Source organism: Aethina tumida, chromosome 2, assembly GCF_024364675.1.
Source record: "Aethina tumida isolate Nest 87 chromosome 2, icAetTumi1.1, whole genome shotgun sequence".
NCBI classification, from domain to species: Eukaryota; Metazoa; Arthropoda; class Insecta; order Coleoptera; family Nitidulidae; genus Aethina; species Aethina tumida.
In genome coordinates, this window is record NC_065436.1 from 29,630,376 (window position 1) to 29,647,077 (window position 16,702).

Genomic DNA, 16,702 nt, shown 5'->3' on the forward strand with positions numbered 1-16,702 from the left:
TAATATTTGTGGAAGATTGTGGAAAAGCAAGTAAGACCAAAAGAATTGGATATTTTGATGTTTTCAGGTTTATGATCACTTTATCACATTAACATTTGTACCTCCACTAAAAGTGGCAATAGTGATGGTGGTAAGCAAGATGTGGGGTCCATACACATAATAGAGTGCAATATATTTCTATATTTAAATATCTGCTGTATTGCAGCAGTACAACTCCAAAAATATTATTCAAAAGAAGTTAAGGACAATTGACAGAAACAAAATCGATGTTTTAAATGGCCTCCACTATAAAATTTGTGGAAGATTGTGGAAAAGCAAGTAAGACCAAAAGAATTAGATATTTTGATGTTTCCAGGTTTATGATCACTTTATAACATTAACATTTGTACCTCCACCAAAAGTGGCAATAGTGGTGGTACCAGTACTATTAACTACGTTATGATAATGTGCATCGAAGGAAGAAAACATTACTGAAGATATTATAAATATGAAGGTGGTGATACATTTCTTACGACAGTAATAAAAAGCCATATCAAGAAACACTTTAATAGACAAGTCCAATTTCAATTTCATTAGCGTTGTAGGCCGTGCGATGCGCCTAACCACCGGGTTTATCAGCGAAAAGTCGGATTGGGTCATATTTAAAAACCATAAAGTCCCTAACGGCGTATCATTAAAAATACTCCACACGTTCTGGATATAAATAAAAGAGGGCCATTAGAACCGTATACAGACAGATAACAGACTTGTCAATACATTAGACCCCGGCATTCTATAGAGGAAATCAGTGCGAGATTTGGTGAGGTTGAAAAAGTGAGATAAGTCGACGACCAAGCGTGGTCGATTGGAATAAAGGCAGGTCGAATGTTGCTCCGGCTTGTATAAATTTGTATCACGGCTGTGTCTTAGATTCAGTCTGATTAAAACGTAGTTAAGAGTCTGCCCACTCCGTACCACAACAACATTTATTTTCAGTAAAGAACCAGGATCAATGACTGCAATATTTCAGACATAAATTATCAGTCTAATTAGCCATCAAACACATCAAACACGGCCATAAAAATAAATTGTTGAATTAATTAGCCACGGCCGGAATAAGTGCATCCACAAACGTGTTTTTTAACACTCTCTGTATAATATTACAAGACTTTGAAATTAGGAGAGACCTTTATTTATTCACGCGCGATACTGTTTGACAAATTTAATACCGTCCAAATTAAACACAAGCCATTTATTAAAAGTTATTAAGCGTCGCGTTAATTTATGTTTTGTATTGGCCCGCGATGTTAACACATCCGTAATGGCCACTAAAATCACAGTAAAATATGCAAATGGTAACCCACATAGATTAATTAATAGTGCAGAATAAATCACTTGAGTTTTATAATGGCGCGAGGCATTTTCAGGAATTCAGCGTTTAAGGTCTTTATGGATTTTAACGCGATCAAACCAGATTTCGCTGATAAACTTGTTTTAATGATGCACCGAACGCCGACGATATTTATTAAAACTGGTATCCGAACCGTGAGCCGTGACAAATTTAACTTTTTTAATTATATTCCATACAAATTGTGGCGTTGTTCATTTCAGACTTTAATAACGCCACAATGTAAACTCCTTTTTTATTGCTTCAATTAACAATCTAAATTATTATTTCATCTACAATGCGTGATAATTTTCAGAATTTTTTGTTGGTACACTTTTAAATTACGGACCGTAATCCGTAATAGTTAAACGCCGGTTTTCTACCATTATTAATACATTCCATGGCTTAGGTATTTTTTTCATGACGTACAAGTACATTTTACGATTTACGTGCTTTAATTAAAATTTTATATTAATAAGATTCCTTGAAAATTGCGTCGTCTGTCCGATATTGAACAAGTTATGGCCTTTTAAGTAGTATTGGTGTTAAAGTTAAATTATTGTAAAAAGATAAAATCTTTTAATAACGGTCGTGTGTAATGCTAGTCCGACATTAGCAGTCGAATTACAAACACCACAATCTAAAACTGTTCAATTATTAATGTCTAGTATTTTATTGACCTCTAGAATTCCAGAAAAACCATCAATCACCCGCGTACACGAATTAATGTATTGTTTAACTAAATATCAACAATCAATATTAATTACTTGCCATATACATTTATGCATTATTCAGACGCCTTAAAAGACTAATCTTGATTTCATTTAAAAATTAAATTAACCCGATATTAATGCTCGTTTAAAAAATTAATGGGCTTGTCAACCGAGCTGGGTACTTGGTGTTACCGAACTGAATATTATTATTTATCACGGTTTATTTTTAGTTAAACACCTTCTTCCGTCGACAAATCAACAAAATACTTATTGCTGTTAAGTCATTTCAATAGTTGTTTTCAGGCCACTCTCAAAACACATTAACTAATATATTATAATTTTAATCGATAAATAATGAAATAAAAAAGAAATTATTTATATAGAATAACTGTTTTTGCAATTTGTTGTGACGCATTTTAAGATTGATTTAGTAAAAACATCTGGTGAAATTTGAATACTGGGAAAAAATTGAATACGTTCCAAAAATTAATTATAAATAAAATAATCGGAGTAATATATCAATGTCGAAAATTGTAGATTAAAAAATTGTTTCAAAAATTAAAATACATTTAAAAAAATAAAATAAATGGCATGTGTACATTTTATCTTTTTAGAATTATTATTTTAGTTTTACTTATTTTGTATATTTAAACATCTGCTCAAATTTGAATATAAATAAATGAACAAATTTCAAGAATTGAATATAAATAAAATAATTGGAAAATATAGCAATGTATTTTCTAATTTTTTTCAAGATAAGAGTATAAAAATATGTTTAAAACTTAGAATTTATCTATACAGACAAAAAAATGCCATGTATACTTTACATATTCATATTCTCAGTTTTTTTGAATAATTAATTACACCATCTTTGTAATTTTCAACATCTGTTCAAATTTGAATATTAGAAAAAAAAAGAATAAATTACAAGAATTAAATATAAATAAAATAATTAAAAATATATCAACGTGTTTTCTAATCTTTTTCAAGATGGGAGAATAAAAATTTAACTATAAGGACAAAAAAAAAAAAAAATAAATAAAAAACAGTATGTTTCTGTTTTTACAATTATTAATTTAGTGGCATTCTCTTTGTAAATTTCTACATCTTTCAATTTCTCTATTAGAAAAAATTTGAGAAATTTTCATAATTTAAAGATAAATAAAATAATGAGAAAAATTCATCAATATTTTTTTAGTCTTTTTGAATGTTGGAGAATAAAAATATGTTTAAAAAATTAAAATTTAACTATACATACAAAACTAATAATAATAATAATAATAATAAATGGAATGTATACTTTACAACATATTCATATTTTCAGCTTTAAGAATTATTAGTTGAAAACATTTGAATAAGTTTCAAGAATTAAATATAAATAAAATAATTAAACAAAATGTCAATATATTTTTTAATCTAGAGTAATTAGTTTAGTCACATAGTCTTTGTAATTTGAAAGATCAGTTCAAAATTGAAATTCTAAAAAGTATAGTCCATATATATTAAATAATTGGATATCAATTCAGTTTCAGTTTAGTATATGATCTTCTCGAAATTACGATAATAAAAATATGTCAAAAGAATGAAAATGTACTTTACATATAAAAAACATATGAATACATTTAATATTTTCAGTTTTTAGAATTATCAATGTGACAAAACATTATTAATTCAAAAAAGTACCCAAAACTTGAATAATAAATAAATTTATCACTATTCAAATCGCATTTTTTACTAAAAAATTTATTAACGTTCGATTATGGTAAATCAAAGTGTCAAGTAACGCTATATATTGGTTTCATAAAGAATATTATTATCTAAATTTAGGTTTCTTAGAATTGCAGGTTAAAGAACTACTGCATTCGTGCCATCTTTAATAATATCAACACTCAGGCTGATAAAACGAGAATTTGTGCTCGTATTATTATCGATTTCCCAAAAGTTTTTCACATTATTAACAATTCAGGAGATAGGAACAAGTATAAATGCTTTTAAAGAAAGTTGAAAGGGAATAATAAAAGTAATATTCGTGATATAAATCAGGGCGCAATTTATAATTTAGTTGGAATTAAAGAAAACGCCTGGAAACTTTTAAAATTTCCAATAACGAAATGCCTTATATGTGTGCAGGCGCAGGCAGGCGAAACGTACGAAAGGCAAGAAAGAAAGAAAGAAAGATATTTTATAATTCAGAAAAACTGCGCGCCTCTATGGCAAAAATCCATATCTCACCCCAGGCCGAACCGCCCCTACCCGCTATTATAACTTGCGAAGCGAAAAAGTAAATTTTAAGAAACCCTCACCCTAAATTCGCAGTCGACCAACTGCGTTCTCGCCGCCGACTCAATCGACCAGGCCCTCCGATCGTACAGGTCCACGCCAATTAAATAGGCAATTTACTTTTTTTTATGTGACTCCGGGATTTTTTAATCAAAACCGCGATATAATTAAAAAGTGGCTCGAATGTAATTCCGGCGAACCGGGGGCTGCGAGTTATTTTGCTGTTATCGCTTTTTATTGTCGGGAAATCCGCGAGTCTCATCCGGCTGTTTTCCCCGGCCCTAATGGAATTCCTAATGATTGTTTAAGATTTCTGTTAATTATGTTTACCCGGTCCCGGAATGCCAGTTTAATCAAATTTTCAATTATCTCCGACATTGTTCTTTTTAGCATAATGAATTTTCCAAGGATCGTTTTCAAGGATTTATTGTAAATAACTAATTAACATATATAAAAAGTTCGCTTGGAACAAGCGACTTTCACGTGGAAACGTTAAGATGACATATTTCATTAATAAGCATACTTTGTAAAAAGCACAAGTTTTATTAAAACTCTCCTGTAAAAAAGTTCCATTTTTCTCTCCATTTATTCTGAATAAACCTATATGGAATACAATTACTGTTTTCAAGAATTTATAGCAAATAACTAATTGATATATCATATAAAATCATTATTTGAAACAAGCAACTTTCACATAAGAATATTAAGATGACAAATTTTATGAAAACTCTTCTGTAAAAGTTCCATTTTCTCCCCATTTATTCCGAATAAACTTGTATAGAATACAAGCACTGTTTTCACGAATTTATAGTAAATAATTAATTAAAATATCATATAAAATCATTACTTAAAACAAGCAACTTTCACATAAGAATATTAAGATGACAAATTTTATTCAAACTCTTCTGTAAAAGCTTCATTTTCTCCAAATTTATTCCCAATAAATTTCTATAAAATAAAAAGTAATGTTTTTAAGAAATTATAGTAAATAACTAATTGATATATCATATAAAATCATTATTTGAAACAAGCAACTTTCACATAAGAATATTAAGATGACAAATTTTATTAAAACTCTTCTGTAAAAGCTCCATTTTCTCCCCATTTATTCCGAATAAACTTGTATAAAATAAAAAGTAATGTTTTCAAGAATTTATAGTAAATAATTAATTAATATATCATATGAAATCATTACTTGAAACAAGCGACTTTCACATAAGAATATTAAAATGACAAATTTTATTAAAACTCTTCTGTAAAAGCTCCATTTTCTCCCCATTTATTCCGAATAAACTTGTATAGAATACAAGCACTGTTTTCAAGAATTTATAGTAAAAAATTAATTAAAATATCATATAAAATCATTACTTGAAAAATCCATATCTGTTTACAGTTTTAATAAAGTTTGTCATCTTAATGTTCTTATGTGAAAGTTGCTTGTTTCAAGTAATGAAAATGGTTCTCCCTATTTGTATAGAATACAAGCACTGTTTTCAAAACTTTATTGTAAATTACAAATTAATAAATATATCATAAAAACACTTCTTGGAACAACTTCATTAAAATACATCCCCTGCAACAAAATTAAGTATTCCCCCTATTCACTGGTAACAAACTTGTACGGAATAAATACGAAGACCATTTGTAAGATTACGAATCTAATTAATAGAGTCGAAACATAAAAACCGTAGTTTATTAAGCATTTACGGTTAAAGATTGAAAGTTTGTTATGAATACCGGGTGAATTTATGTCCGATGTGGGCAACTGAACGCGAGGAAACGTCGATTATGGTACGTAACGTAGAAGCAGAAACAGGTTGGGGAGACAATAAAATAATCAATAACTTATTTTATATATTTTAAGTCAACGATGTTTATGCCCGGCTCCGTGATATTTATCTCCGTTAGCATCTGAGAGCGTATGAAAGAAAGAAACCCGATATATAACAAACATTTGTGCCGAGTAATCTTCTTAAATTGGTTATCTGTCACTGTCACAATAATTTTCAAAGTGTACACAATACGAAAGCACGTTACAATTAAAATTGACATTCCGAGTTTACTTTGTTTGGTCGGTCACGTGACAATCAAAAACGCCTCTGCTACCTATTTCAATTACTAGTGTAAATTGTTTATGTAATTATTTTAACTAGTGTATCCCTATTAAGACACTAATTACAATTTGTTAAGAGCGGTTCACACTATAATTACTGCCCAACGTCATTTCCTCTTTTTGGCATTCTTCCTGCTTTAAAAGCACCACTTTTAATTTGTACTGATTTTATAATTGTTGTCATGATTCGAGAAACGTTAATTACTGTTATTGCTGGACGCCGGATTGGTTAATTGCCATACTGGTCTGCAATTGTTATGATTTTTTAAATTATTCATTCGCTGGTGCTTTCATGGGTTAATTTTTTCTGCTCCGGATCAAGGTCTAATTGTGATTTAATTTATGTGTTCTAAATTCGATGGGAAACACTCTTTTAAATAAATAAAAAGGAAAAATATTGTGATGAATTATTGACATTTAATCATTAATAACATTCTATAAATAAATAACAATATTAATTCAAAATATTTCATCAATCTGTTAATCTGTGGATAATCAAATTAAATCTTTATAAAATATTGTTTGTAAATTTAATCTGCTTTTTGTGTATTCCCTTTAAATATGGCGAATCAATTTTTGAAAGAATTTCGTTTAACTCGCAACCAGAGTTAATCTCTGCAACAATTACACAATTAATAGTAATAATATTTCAAGTGCCACCTGTTATAATAATTTCTCATTGCCATACCACCATACCAGCCAGACATAATCACATTATAAATTCTAAAGAAGGAATAATCTAATACTATATCACCAATTTACCATTAAACAAACTCAATTATTAATTTAATTCCAAGGTTGCGTCTCAAGTAGACCAGAAAAGCATTTGAACCTTCTAACCCCAACACTGTAAACGAATTAAATTCCTTCCATTATGGTTAAGAATGTTAATTTAATTAAAAAATCTGTACCAGACCAATGATACACAATATGAGGAATCCTTGGTTGGTGGTATCCCAAACGTCAGATGTTACACGGAAATGTAAAAAATGTCAGTTTTCCCCCGCCATCCAGAATTAAATAATTATATAATTAAAAGTGGGAGACGGTAATTTTATTAGCGCGACAAATTGCCGTTTCCAGAAAAAAATCTGGGCATTTTTAATCACCAATTAGGCATAATATAATTGACCCTCAACAGCGTCTTTATCTAATTGCAAACAAGTGTTCCAAAGTGTTACGAAATTAGCCCACCCGTCCACGATATCAAAGGAAAAGCCTGGCGTAATTGCGGAATTAAAAAAGTCATTTCCTGAGCATTAATTCCCCTAATTTCGCCCGGTTTTAAAGCTCGGGACTTAATCAGAGCACTGAGGACGTCGGGGCGGGAGAGATTTACCCGGTAATTGTTTTTAATTAGCCGCCGACCGACGGAATGTTCGCGTCTACCCCTTTTTGCGACGACCTGTTGCGTCCCGCCTAAAGGGTCTGCTTAAACGGCCTTTTTAACTAATTAACAAGTGTCATATTGTTTGATCTTCTTTCTCCCGGATTTTAAAACGGTCTCAAAGGGTTGTCTCGTCGACTTCATGCCCTAATTATCACCCTTCTGCCCGAGTTATCTCCGCAGTTTGGAAACTGGGGGTGTTTAAGCACAGATACCTAATTTTAATTAATTGGAACTAATTTTATCGACTCTTTATGGGTTTATTGTCTAAATTATTATCAGTATTTTATTGTGTCAGGTCGTTAAAAAAGTTATTGAGTTTTTCAACCTTAAAAATGCTACATTATCGAAATAAGAACCATTTGAGCTTATTTATACCGGTAGAATAGAAGTCTAGTATTCTGGAAGACGACGAGGAAGTTTAGTGCATTACTTCGATTTTTTTTTCGACTTGATGTGGAACAAGAAAATTGTACGAATTTGCCTCTTATCCATATTCTATTCAAAACCCTGAATAAATGACCAAATTCAAATAAATATAAGTATAAAAAAAATAAAATGAAATAACATTCTTGAAAATCAAATATATTGGTTATTAAATATTTTTTTCATCATTTTAATTAGGCGTCTCCTTGACGTCGTCCTAAACATGCTAAGGAGATGATTAAAAACACAAAAAAATCGCATCGTTCTGATTATAATCCGGGTAATAGGAGGATTCATCATCCAGGATCTCCCCGTTATTAAAATGGTAAATCAAAAGTGACAGAAACGCAATATGCCATTATCTTAAAAACCTGATGACGCCGCCGCCCCTCCACATAAATTAATTTGCTCGCCGTCCTCTTTAAGGTCCTTTTCAAAAGGATGCTCCGGCTGGGGTTGCATTTTTTATGTGCAGACATCCACCTCCCTGCCGCCACCCCCTAATAAGGAACGGGGAGGGAGCGAAAAAAAAAATGAGTCACCCAAAATACTACACCCTCGAGACGCACACTTAAAAAACAACTCGCGGCTTTAAAATTATCGATTTCGTAGGACATAAAAAGGGGGGGCGGCTTTTGTTGACGGCGGTCCTAATTTAACGCATGCCGGACGAGAATTTTAAATGTGTTTCATTTGAATCTAATCTTGGGTGGGCACGTGATACGGCTCCCAATGCCGTCGGAATGATCTAATCAACGTTTCCCCCGCGTCGCCGAAGACGATGCATTTTTTTTTCGACCCCGAGTGCTTAAATTAATTAAAGTGTAAGCAAAATTACTACTGACCTTTGCCATTGTGGCCAGTAGTCCATAGTCACATTGAGGTGTTTCGTACACTGAAATATTGAAAAAAAATTCGTCAAATTCTTCAAAAATAATAATTAACAAAGCTTCATTCTTTAAGCACGTCAGGGTCGAAGTAACCTCAGACACAACGAAATACTTTCACAACTGCTAACATGCTTAAATCACAAACCAAAACGAAACAATAAATGGCCCCAAGTTCGAGATATTCGAACGCAGTAGGGGTGTCTGAGGTGAGAGACCAAATTAAACAGCACCCAGAGTGAGAATGACTATGACAAAATAGTTAACATGCGTGTATCGACGAATCAAAATATTTAAAACATATTTCAACTAATATGTTAATGCGCTTGTTTAAGATCGGCCGGCATCTAGGAGAAAAAAATGTAAAAAAGGAGGGTGTAAAGTGGGAGAGACACGGCATCCTCATTTGAATATAAAGAAATGCAGTCCATTCTATTTAAAACCTTAAATCTCTGGCCACAAAAAAGAGCACAGCTCAGAATTGAAAAGGATTTAATGTGAAAACTTTAAATTTATGACTACAGAACAATGATACCAGTTTTTATAGAGTTAAATTATTGGTTAAGTTTGGTCATTTAAAACAGCCTTTGCTAACTAAGTTATACATTTCTAGATAGTGTGTTCTGTGTTCAGGATTTTATTGCTGTAAAATCGCCTACAATCAATTTTTAAAACGGCCCACGGTCTTATTCTGGCTTGCGACATTGTTGGGACACTTTTTAAAACGAAACATCTTCCAATTGCTCACATAAATTCTCGTCCGATCGCTTTATTTGCATCGATGATCGCTTCTAAAACGTATAATCAAATCAAATAACGATGGCGGTGAATCACTGCGACAATAACTGTCCGAACCAAGATAAACATTAACGTTCAATGTTGTTCCTAATATTATTAAAAACAAATTGATTTGCGGACGGCCCCGTTTAATTTCCCCAATTGCCCGGGAACTGAACCAACACGATTATTTCGTTAACTGATAAACACGTACGAAAATAAACTGTGGCGAGGACGGATAAAGTCCTAATTCCGTGATGGATGAAGATTTGTTGTTGCAAAGAGGCCTGTATCAAAATATATCGAGCCGCGTAATGACGCAATTTATCAAAAAGGAGAAGAACTTATTGAAATTCAGCGTTCGTGAGCCGAAAACGTGCCGGATGTGGAATATTTGTTCAGGTTGGTGCGAGGGGGTGTTCCTTTATACCTTCGGCTAATTTGTTTCGGCCAGGTAGACACATGAATGCGGATCAATGAAACTGTGTTGTAGTAACTGTATTACCATTCATAGACCGGTCGTGTACAGGGTGTTTTAACAATTTCTTTTTTCGCCGACCCGGGTCCAATATTTTACCACCTCGTTTGACGTTTATCAGTTGTTTTTACGTTGGTATAACAGTTAAAAGTCGTTTTGTACGTAAGATAAAACCCCGGAGAGTGGTGCATTACTCGAGGCCGGTTTCGTGGAGATTAGTACGGGGCATCGGAGATGGCCGCTTCATTTGCATAAATGAATTTGAATTAAACAAATTTTAACACCTGAACCGTCCCGCGGTCCAACGGCACGCATTTACATATTTACAATAAAATTACGTTTAAGAGCCATTCCAATTAATTTAAATAAACATAGTAGGTTGTGGGTAATATATTATTTCAATAAAATTTAACTATGAATATTAATTAATTGGTAACTAGTGTTGTTTTTAACTGTCTGGTTTTATTTCTGTTTAACGACATTTACATAACTGACATATCTGTATGTGTTCTAATGGAATTATTCAATTGGTAATTGTACGCAGGAATTCTTTTTCGAATTTAATTACACACCAGTTGGTACAAGAGAGGTATGCCCGTTTTTATGTTGGCAACAGGAAGTAAGCCACTTTCAGATGATACCATAATTTACGGTTTAATATTTAATCGGGTTCATTATAATTTTTCTCCTATTGATTATTAATTTATTTGTTAGAGGTGTGTTATATTAACATAGTTTTATTTGCATATTGAGAATGTTACGATTGTATATGGCAAACGGATGTGTTTATATCATCTAGAAGATTATTGGACGTGTTTTCGGACACTCAATAAATATGCGGGTTAATAAAAACAGTTACATAAAATGTCATCCACAGAAACATCCTCAGGAAATATTATATTCAATTCATTCAGTTTTTTCTAGGTATTTTATTCACCGGAATTGTGGAAAGTTTCTGATTGGCCCACACAAAATATGACGCAGGTGACAATAAATATCACCATTTTATTAATCTAATAAAAATTTGTCTAAAGTTTGATATACTAAAAACATTTTACATTGTATTTTTGTAAAAGAATTTTTAACTTTAATTAAAATTTCTTTTAAAATTTAACAAAAATACTCATTTTTGGTACAATTAATTAATGTTAACAAATAAATTAATATTCTTTTGTTTTTTCATTTGTAACACCTGAATTTATTTTATAATTTTTTTATTTATTATTACACAAAAGGGAAGAAAAACAAACTTTTAAATTAAAAATAAGCATTTTTAGTAATAAATTATTATTAAAATTTCTTTAAAAATTTATTAAAATTATTCATTTTTTATTTATATAACCACAATTATGGTAAAATTTACCATAATTGTGGTTATTTATGTACAATTAATTAATGTTAACAAATAAATTAATATTCTTTTGTTTTTTAATTTTTAATTCGTTTGTAACACCTGAATTTATTTTATAATTTTTTTATTTATTGTTACACAAAAGAGAAAAAAAACAAACTTTTAAACTGAAAATAAGCATTTTTAGTAATAAATTATTATTAAAATTTCTTTAAAAATTCATCAAAATTTTTCATTTATATATTTTGGTAAAACAATAAATGTAGTACAATTAATTAATGTTAATAAATAAATTAAAATTCTTTTTTTTTAACTTTTAATTTATATGAGAATTTAAATGCATTTGTAACATTTGAATTAATTTTATGAAGACTATTTATTTTTAGTAAAAAGGAAAGAAAAACAAAGTTTTACACAGAAAATAAACAATTTTTGTAAAAAAATTTTAACGATTAATTTATATATTTTGTTAAAATTTACGATAATTGTGATTATTTTAATACAATGAATTAATGCCAACAAATAAATTAAAATTCTTTTTGTTTTATAATTTTTAATTTAGTTGAAAAATAAAATGTATTTATAATATCTGAGTTAATTTTATGAAAATTGTATTTATTTTTAGTCGAAAGGGAAGCGAAACAAAGTGTTAAACCCAAAATAAGCATTTTTTATAATAAATTTGTAACTTAAATTAAAATATCTTTTAAAATATTCAAAATTACTTATTTTTCATTTATATATTTTGGTAAAATTTGCATTAATTGTGGTATTTAAGTACAATCAATTAATATCAAAAAATAGATTAGAATTCTTTTGTTTTCTAATTTTTAATTGCTGTGGTTAATTTGTAACATCTGAATTACTTTAATGAAAATTAGATTTATTTTACATGAAATAAGCAGAAAAGAGCAGTTTTCAAAATCAATAAACTAAACAATTTGTACAATAATACATTATTAACAAACAAATTAAATTTCTTCTGTGTATTAAATTTGATAAAATCCTGTTTATTATTCAGTCAAAAAAGAAGACATAGAAACTTTCAGAAAACGAAATAAACCGCCCTTCTCCATTAAAATTAAGACCTGCGCCCTAGCACGGCGGCACCGTGTAATTTTATTACATTTTTAATATAAACCGACCCGCACACGAGGCAAACTCCCGACGCTCGGCGTCGTGCATGCACCGGGATAATCTTAGATTTCCGACGTGCTCCCGGTAATCTAAACACGACCGCTCCGGGGTCGGAACGGTTGGGGAAAAATAGCGGGCGTACTCGCCAGAAAAAAAAAACACATCTCCCTACGAAGCCAAGCATGTAATGAATTTCGGCTTCTTTTTATCCCGCCTGCGTCCCGGGTTCCTATGGCGCGAGACGCGCATCGCCCGCGATATCTCTCTCCGCCAGTTTTTCCGTGCCACCCCCCGGATCCCGCGATCCGGCACACATTGACATATGAGACGATGTAAATTGAACCGGGGGACCGTGGCAAAGTGTCTTGCTATTTCGTTTTCTGGATAGACGGAGACGCGCACCCACCCTCTCGACGTTAAAATTTTAATAAAATACGAGATATTAACTGGAGACGGGTCCCGGGCTGCATTATGAGACCCGAACTAATAACACTCGTGATGAGGGTTGTAAAAACTGCTCCGAAATTACCCGCGAATTCAATGGCGTCTGGAAATATTGCCTTTTCCTCGCCCGTAATTGCCTTTTTTAATCCGCCGGCTTTAATATTTAACGCGGCCGAAGAAGTAATTCCCCGACACACCTGAACGGCGGATCAGAAAAAATTAAAATTCACCGTTCCAGGAAGGGGATCACGTTGTTTGTCCCACACCCATTGAACCTGACACTTTCCATGTGCGTAGGAGCCGTTCATTTCCGAAAATAATTTAACCGAATAAATCGAATGTGCCGTCGTTAGTGTATGAAATTTAAGGTGAATAAGATCACATTCCATCATATTCCGTCTACCTGAGCACCCACAATGTGCACGGTCCCACAAAAGCGATCGAAAATCCGTCTTTTGTCCCCGATACCTGGGCCCCAACGGAATTCAATATTGTCAGCTATGAATCTATTAACACAAAAAAAAAATCGGCGTTGCATTTCGTATACAGTCACAAAATCCCCCTTTTCTTTTTTTCTCATCCCGAACGTGGGTTCGACGTAAGTCTTTCTTTTAATTCCAGGACCCCACAGAGGCGAGGATCAAGACAATGGAATGGAGAGGAAACTGTAACGCATCTCAACAATATAATGATTCCATAAAACTACTTATTCGACAACTTTAAAATTGGCGCAAGATGTTCGATTTGCCTAAACGGGGTGATTTTTTATTTCCACTCATAACGAACACCCACCACACATAAAACACTGTCACCGGATCCTTTTTTGCCCCCACGGGACGGTTCTATGCACGTGTGGCATTTTATATTTTATGATAATGAATCCAAAAAGAAAAAGGTCTTCGAATGCTGACAGATGATTTATCAATATTTTATATACAAACGGTTCGAATGGTGATTGTTATCTGAAGAATTGAATTAATAATGTAAAATATGAATATCATCGTATTTTTCTTAATGAAATTACCTCAGACCGGTTCGCCAACACATTAATTCCATTTGCTTCCATAATTAAATAATTACGCTCAGACGTGGTTAATCAGCTATTTACGTTCGTTGACATAATATCGCATATTGTAACAAAATCCTGCGACATTCGGGTCGGTGACACGTGTGCGGACCCCAGTACGCAATTTAATCTCGTTGAAAAAAGCCTTTTTCAGTCAAAAGACCCCATCGCATTAAAAATCTGCAAGTTCCCGATGGGACCCTCGCATGAACAACCAATTTATGTTACACAGGATAAACAATTTGAACCCTTGGCTAAAATTGTCCAAAGGGTGAAAAACAATGTTGCCGAGTGTGTGTTAATCAATCAATATCTCCAATAAGATAGTACGGATGGCCCGCGGCCCAGAAACACAACGATATACGTTATAGACAGCAGTTCGCTGCTTAACTAACCGGATGATCTAATCATCAGCTAAGCGGAAACGCTGTCTTAACAATTTAGCTACCGAATTAATACGTACACTCCATTGGCCAAGGCTATACGGAATATCGTTACTTAGACTGATTAAATATGAGAGGAGTATATGGAACGTATCATAGTTCACTAACTGGTTCAGGCGAGCATGAAATGGACCAAGAGGAAATTAGGACCATTATCACGAATATTGGCCATCTTAATCATATTTTGGACATGTCCCTTTATCATATAAACTTTAAAAAATTCATCAGTTTTGTCAGAAGTATTTAATTCTATTGTTGAGTGGTGTAAGAGAAAACAAAGAAATTTAAGATTCAAATTTAATTTTAGAAATTAAGCTTTTGTTCATATATAATTATAATTATATAATTTAAAAAAATAAAACTTTAGTAAAAAAACGCAATTCTATTTTACTTTTTCGTGAAAACTATGCAAAATAATAATAATATAACAATTTATAATCTAACAATCCACGAATATATAGAATCTACTCTTTCATTATTATATTGATATGAAAATAATTTATTGAATAATGATGAAAAGATGATTGATTTTTTATAAACATACAGAATTTTGCTAAATATATTGAAAATAAAGCATAATTTAAGTTCATTTTATTTATGGAATTGACATTGACAAGAAAAACAAACTGTACAAAGAAAATATGGTAATTAAAATTTTGAATTCTATTTTAATTTTATTAAATTAAATTTAGTTCTTTTCCTCCTTAACAAATTCATTAAACAAAATTTGGAAATTTAGAACTTCAAATTCCAGGAACCTAAATGAAAAATTGAAACTTTGAATTCCATTTTAAATTGATTAAATTAAATCTAGTTTATTTACTTTTTTTTTTGAATATATTGAATATTAATTCATTAAACATTAACAAATTTATTAAACAAAATTATTAAAGTTGGGGATGCACAGGATACATAAAATTTAAAAAATCAAAATAAATGAATTTCAGTTTACGTTGATTAAATTATGTCTAGTTGTTCCTATTATTGCATTTCATTTAACAATGTCACTAAAGAAAGTTATTAATTTTGGAACTTCAAATTCAAGGTCAAAATATTTATGAAATCTACCTAAAAAACAAAATATTCAATTCAATCATTTTAAGTTCATTAAATTAAGTCTAGTTGTTCTTCTTCTTGAATTTCATTTGACAATTTCATTAAAGAAAATAAATTAATTTTGGAATTTTATACTATTTTAAGGTCACAAAATATTCGTAGAATGTACCTAAAAAATAAAAATCAATATTCGATAGAGAAATTGAAACTTTAAATTCCATTTTAAGTTAAATTCTCTTTGAATTCAATTTAACAAATAATTAAAATTATTAATTTTTAGAGTACATTTAAAATCACAGTCAAATAATCATAGAATGTACATGAGAAATTAAAAAAAAAAAACAAAATATACAGTAAATAAAAGAAAATACAGAAATTTAAATTTAAAACTCATTTTAAGTTGATTAAATTAAATTTAATTTTTCGATTAATTCGATTTAAAAAATTTATTAAATAAAATTAAAGAAAACAGAGAAATTTAAATTTTGAAATTCACTTTTTGTTTTCCATGAAAGCAGCTAAATATTTAAAACATTGATTTCTCATAAAAACATAAGATTGCCAAATATCAAACAATATTACTTTTTATTCCATTTGAAATTGTTTTAAATTAAATTAAGTTTTTCCCCTTAAATCATAATCATTGCCAAAACTTTAATATTCTGATTTGGTTTTTCATTCAATAAACTTTAGACGTTTCCTCTGGCGTGGGATTTGCGATGAATTATTGGGCCTAACATGTGCATTATTAGGATTAGTATTTTAAACTAAATTTTTT

At 30.9% G+C, this 16,702-nt stretch overlaps 1 protein-coding gene across 3 annotated transcripts in view; it reads right to left on the reverse strand.

The window, feature by feature from the left end:
* Positions 1–16,702, reverse strand: part of LOC109604926 (zinc finger homeobox protein 4) — a 67,112-nt gene that overhangs the window by 4,468 nt on the left and 45,942 nt on the right. The window contains exon 5 of one of the 3 annotated variants that reach the window (XM_049963804.1): positions 9,131–9,180. The exons of the other annotated variants lie outside the window; for them this stretch is intronic. Within the exon in view, the coding sequence (XP_049819761.1) occupies positions 9,131–9,180 (50 nt within the window). The remainder of the gene's footprint in view (positions 1–9,130; positions 9,181–16,702) is intronic. 3 annotated transcript variants of the gene reach the window in all.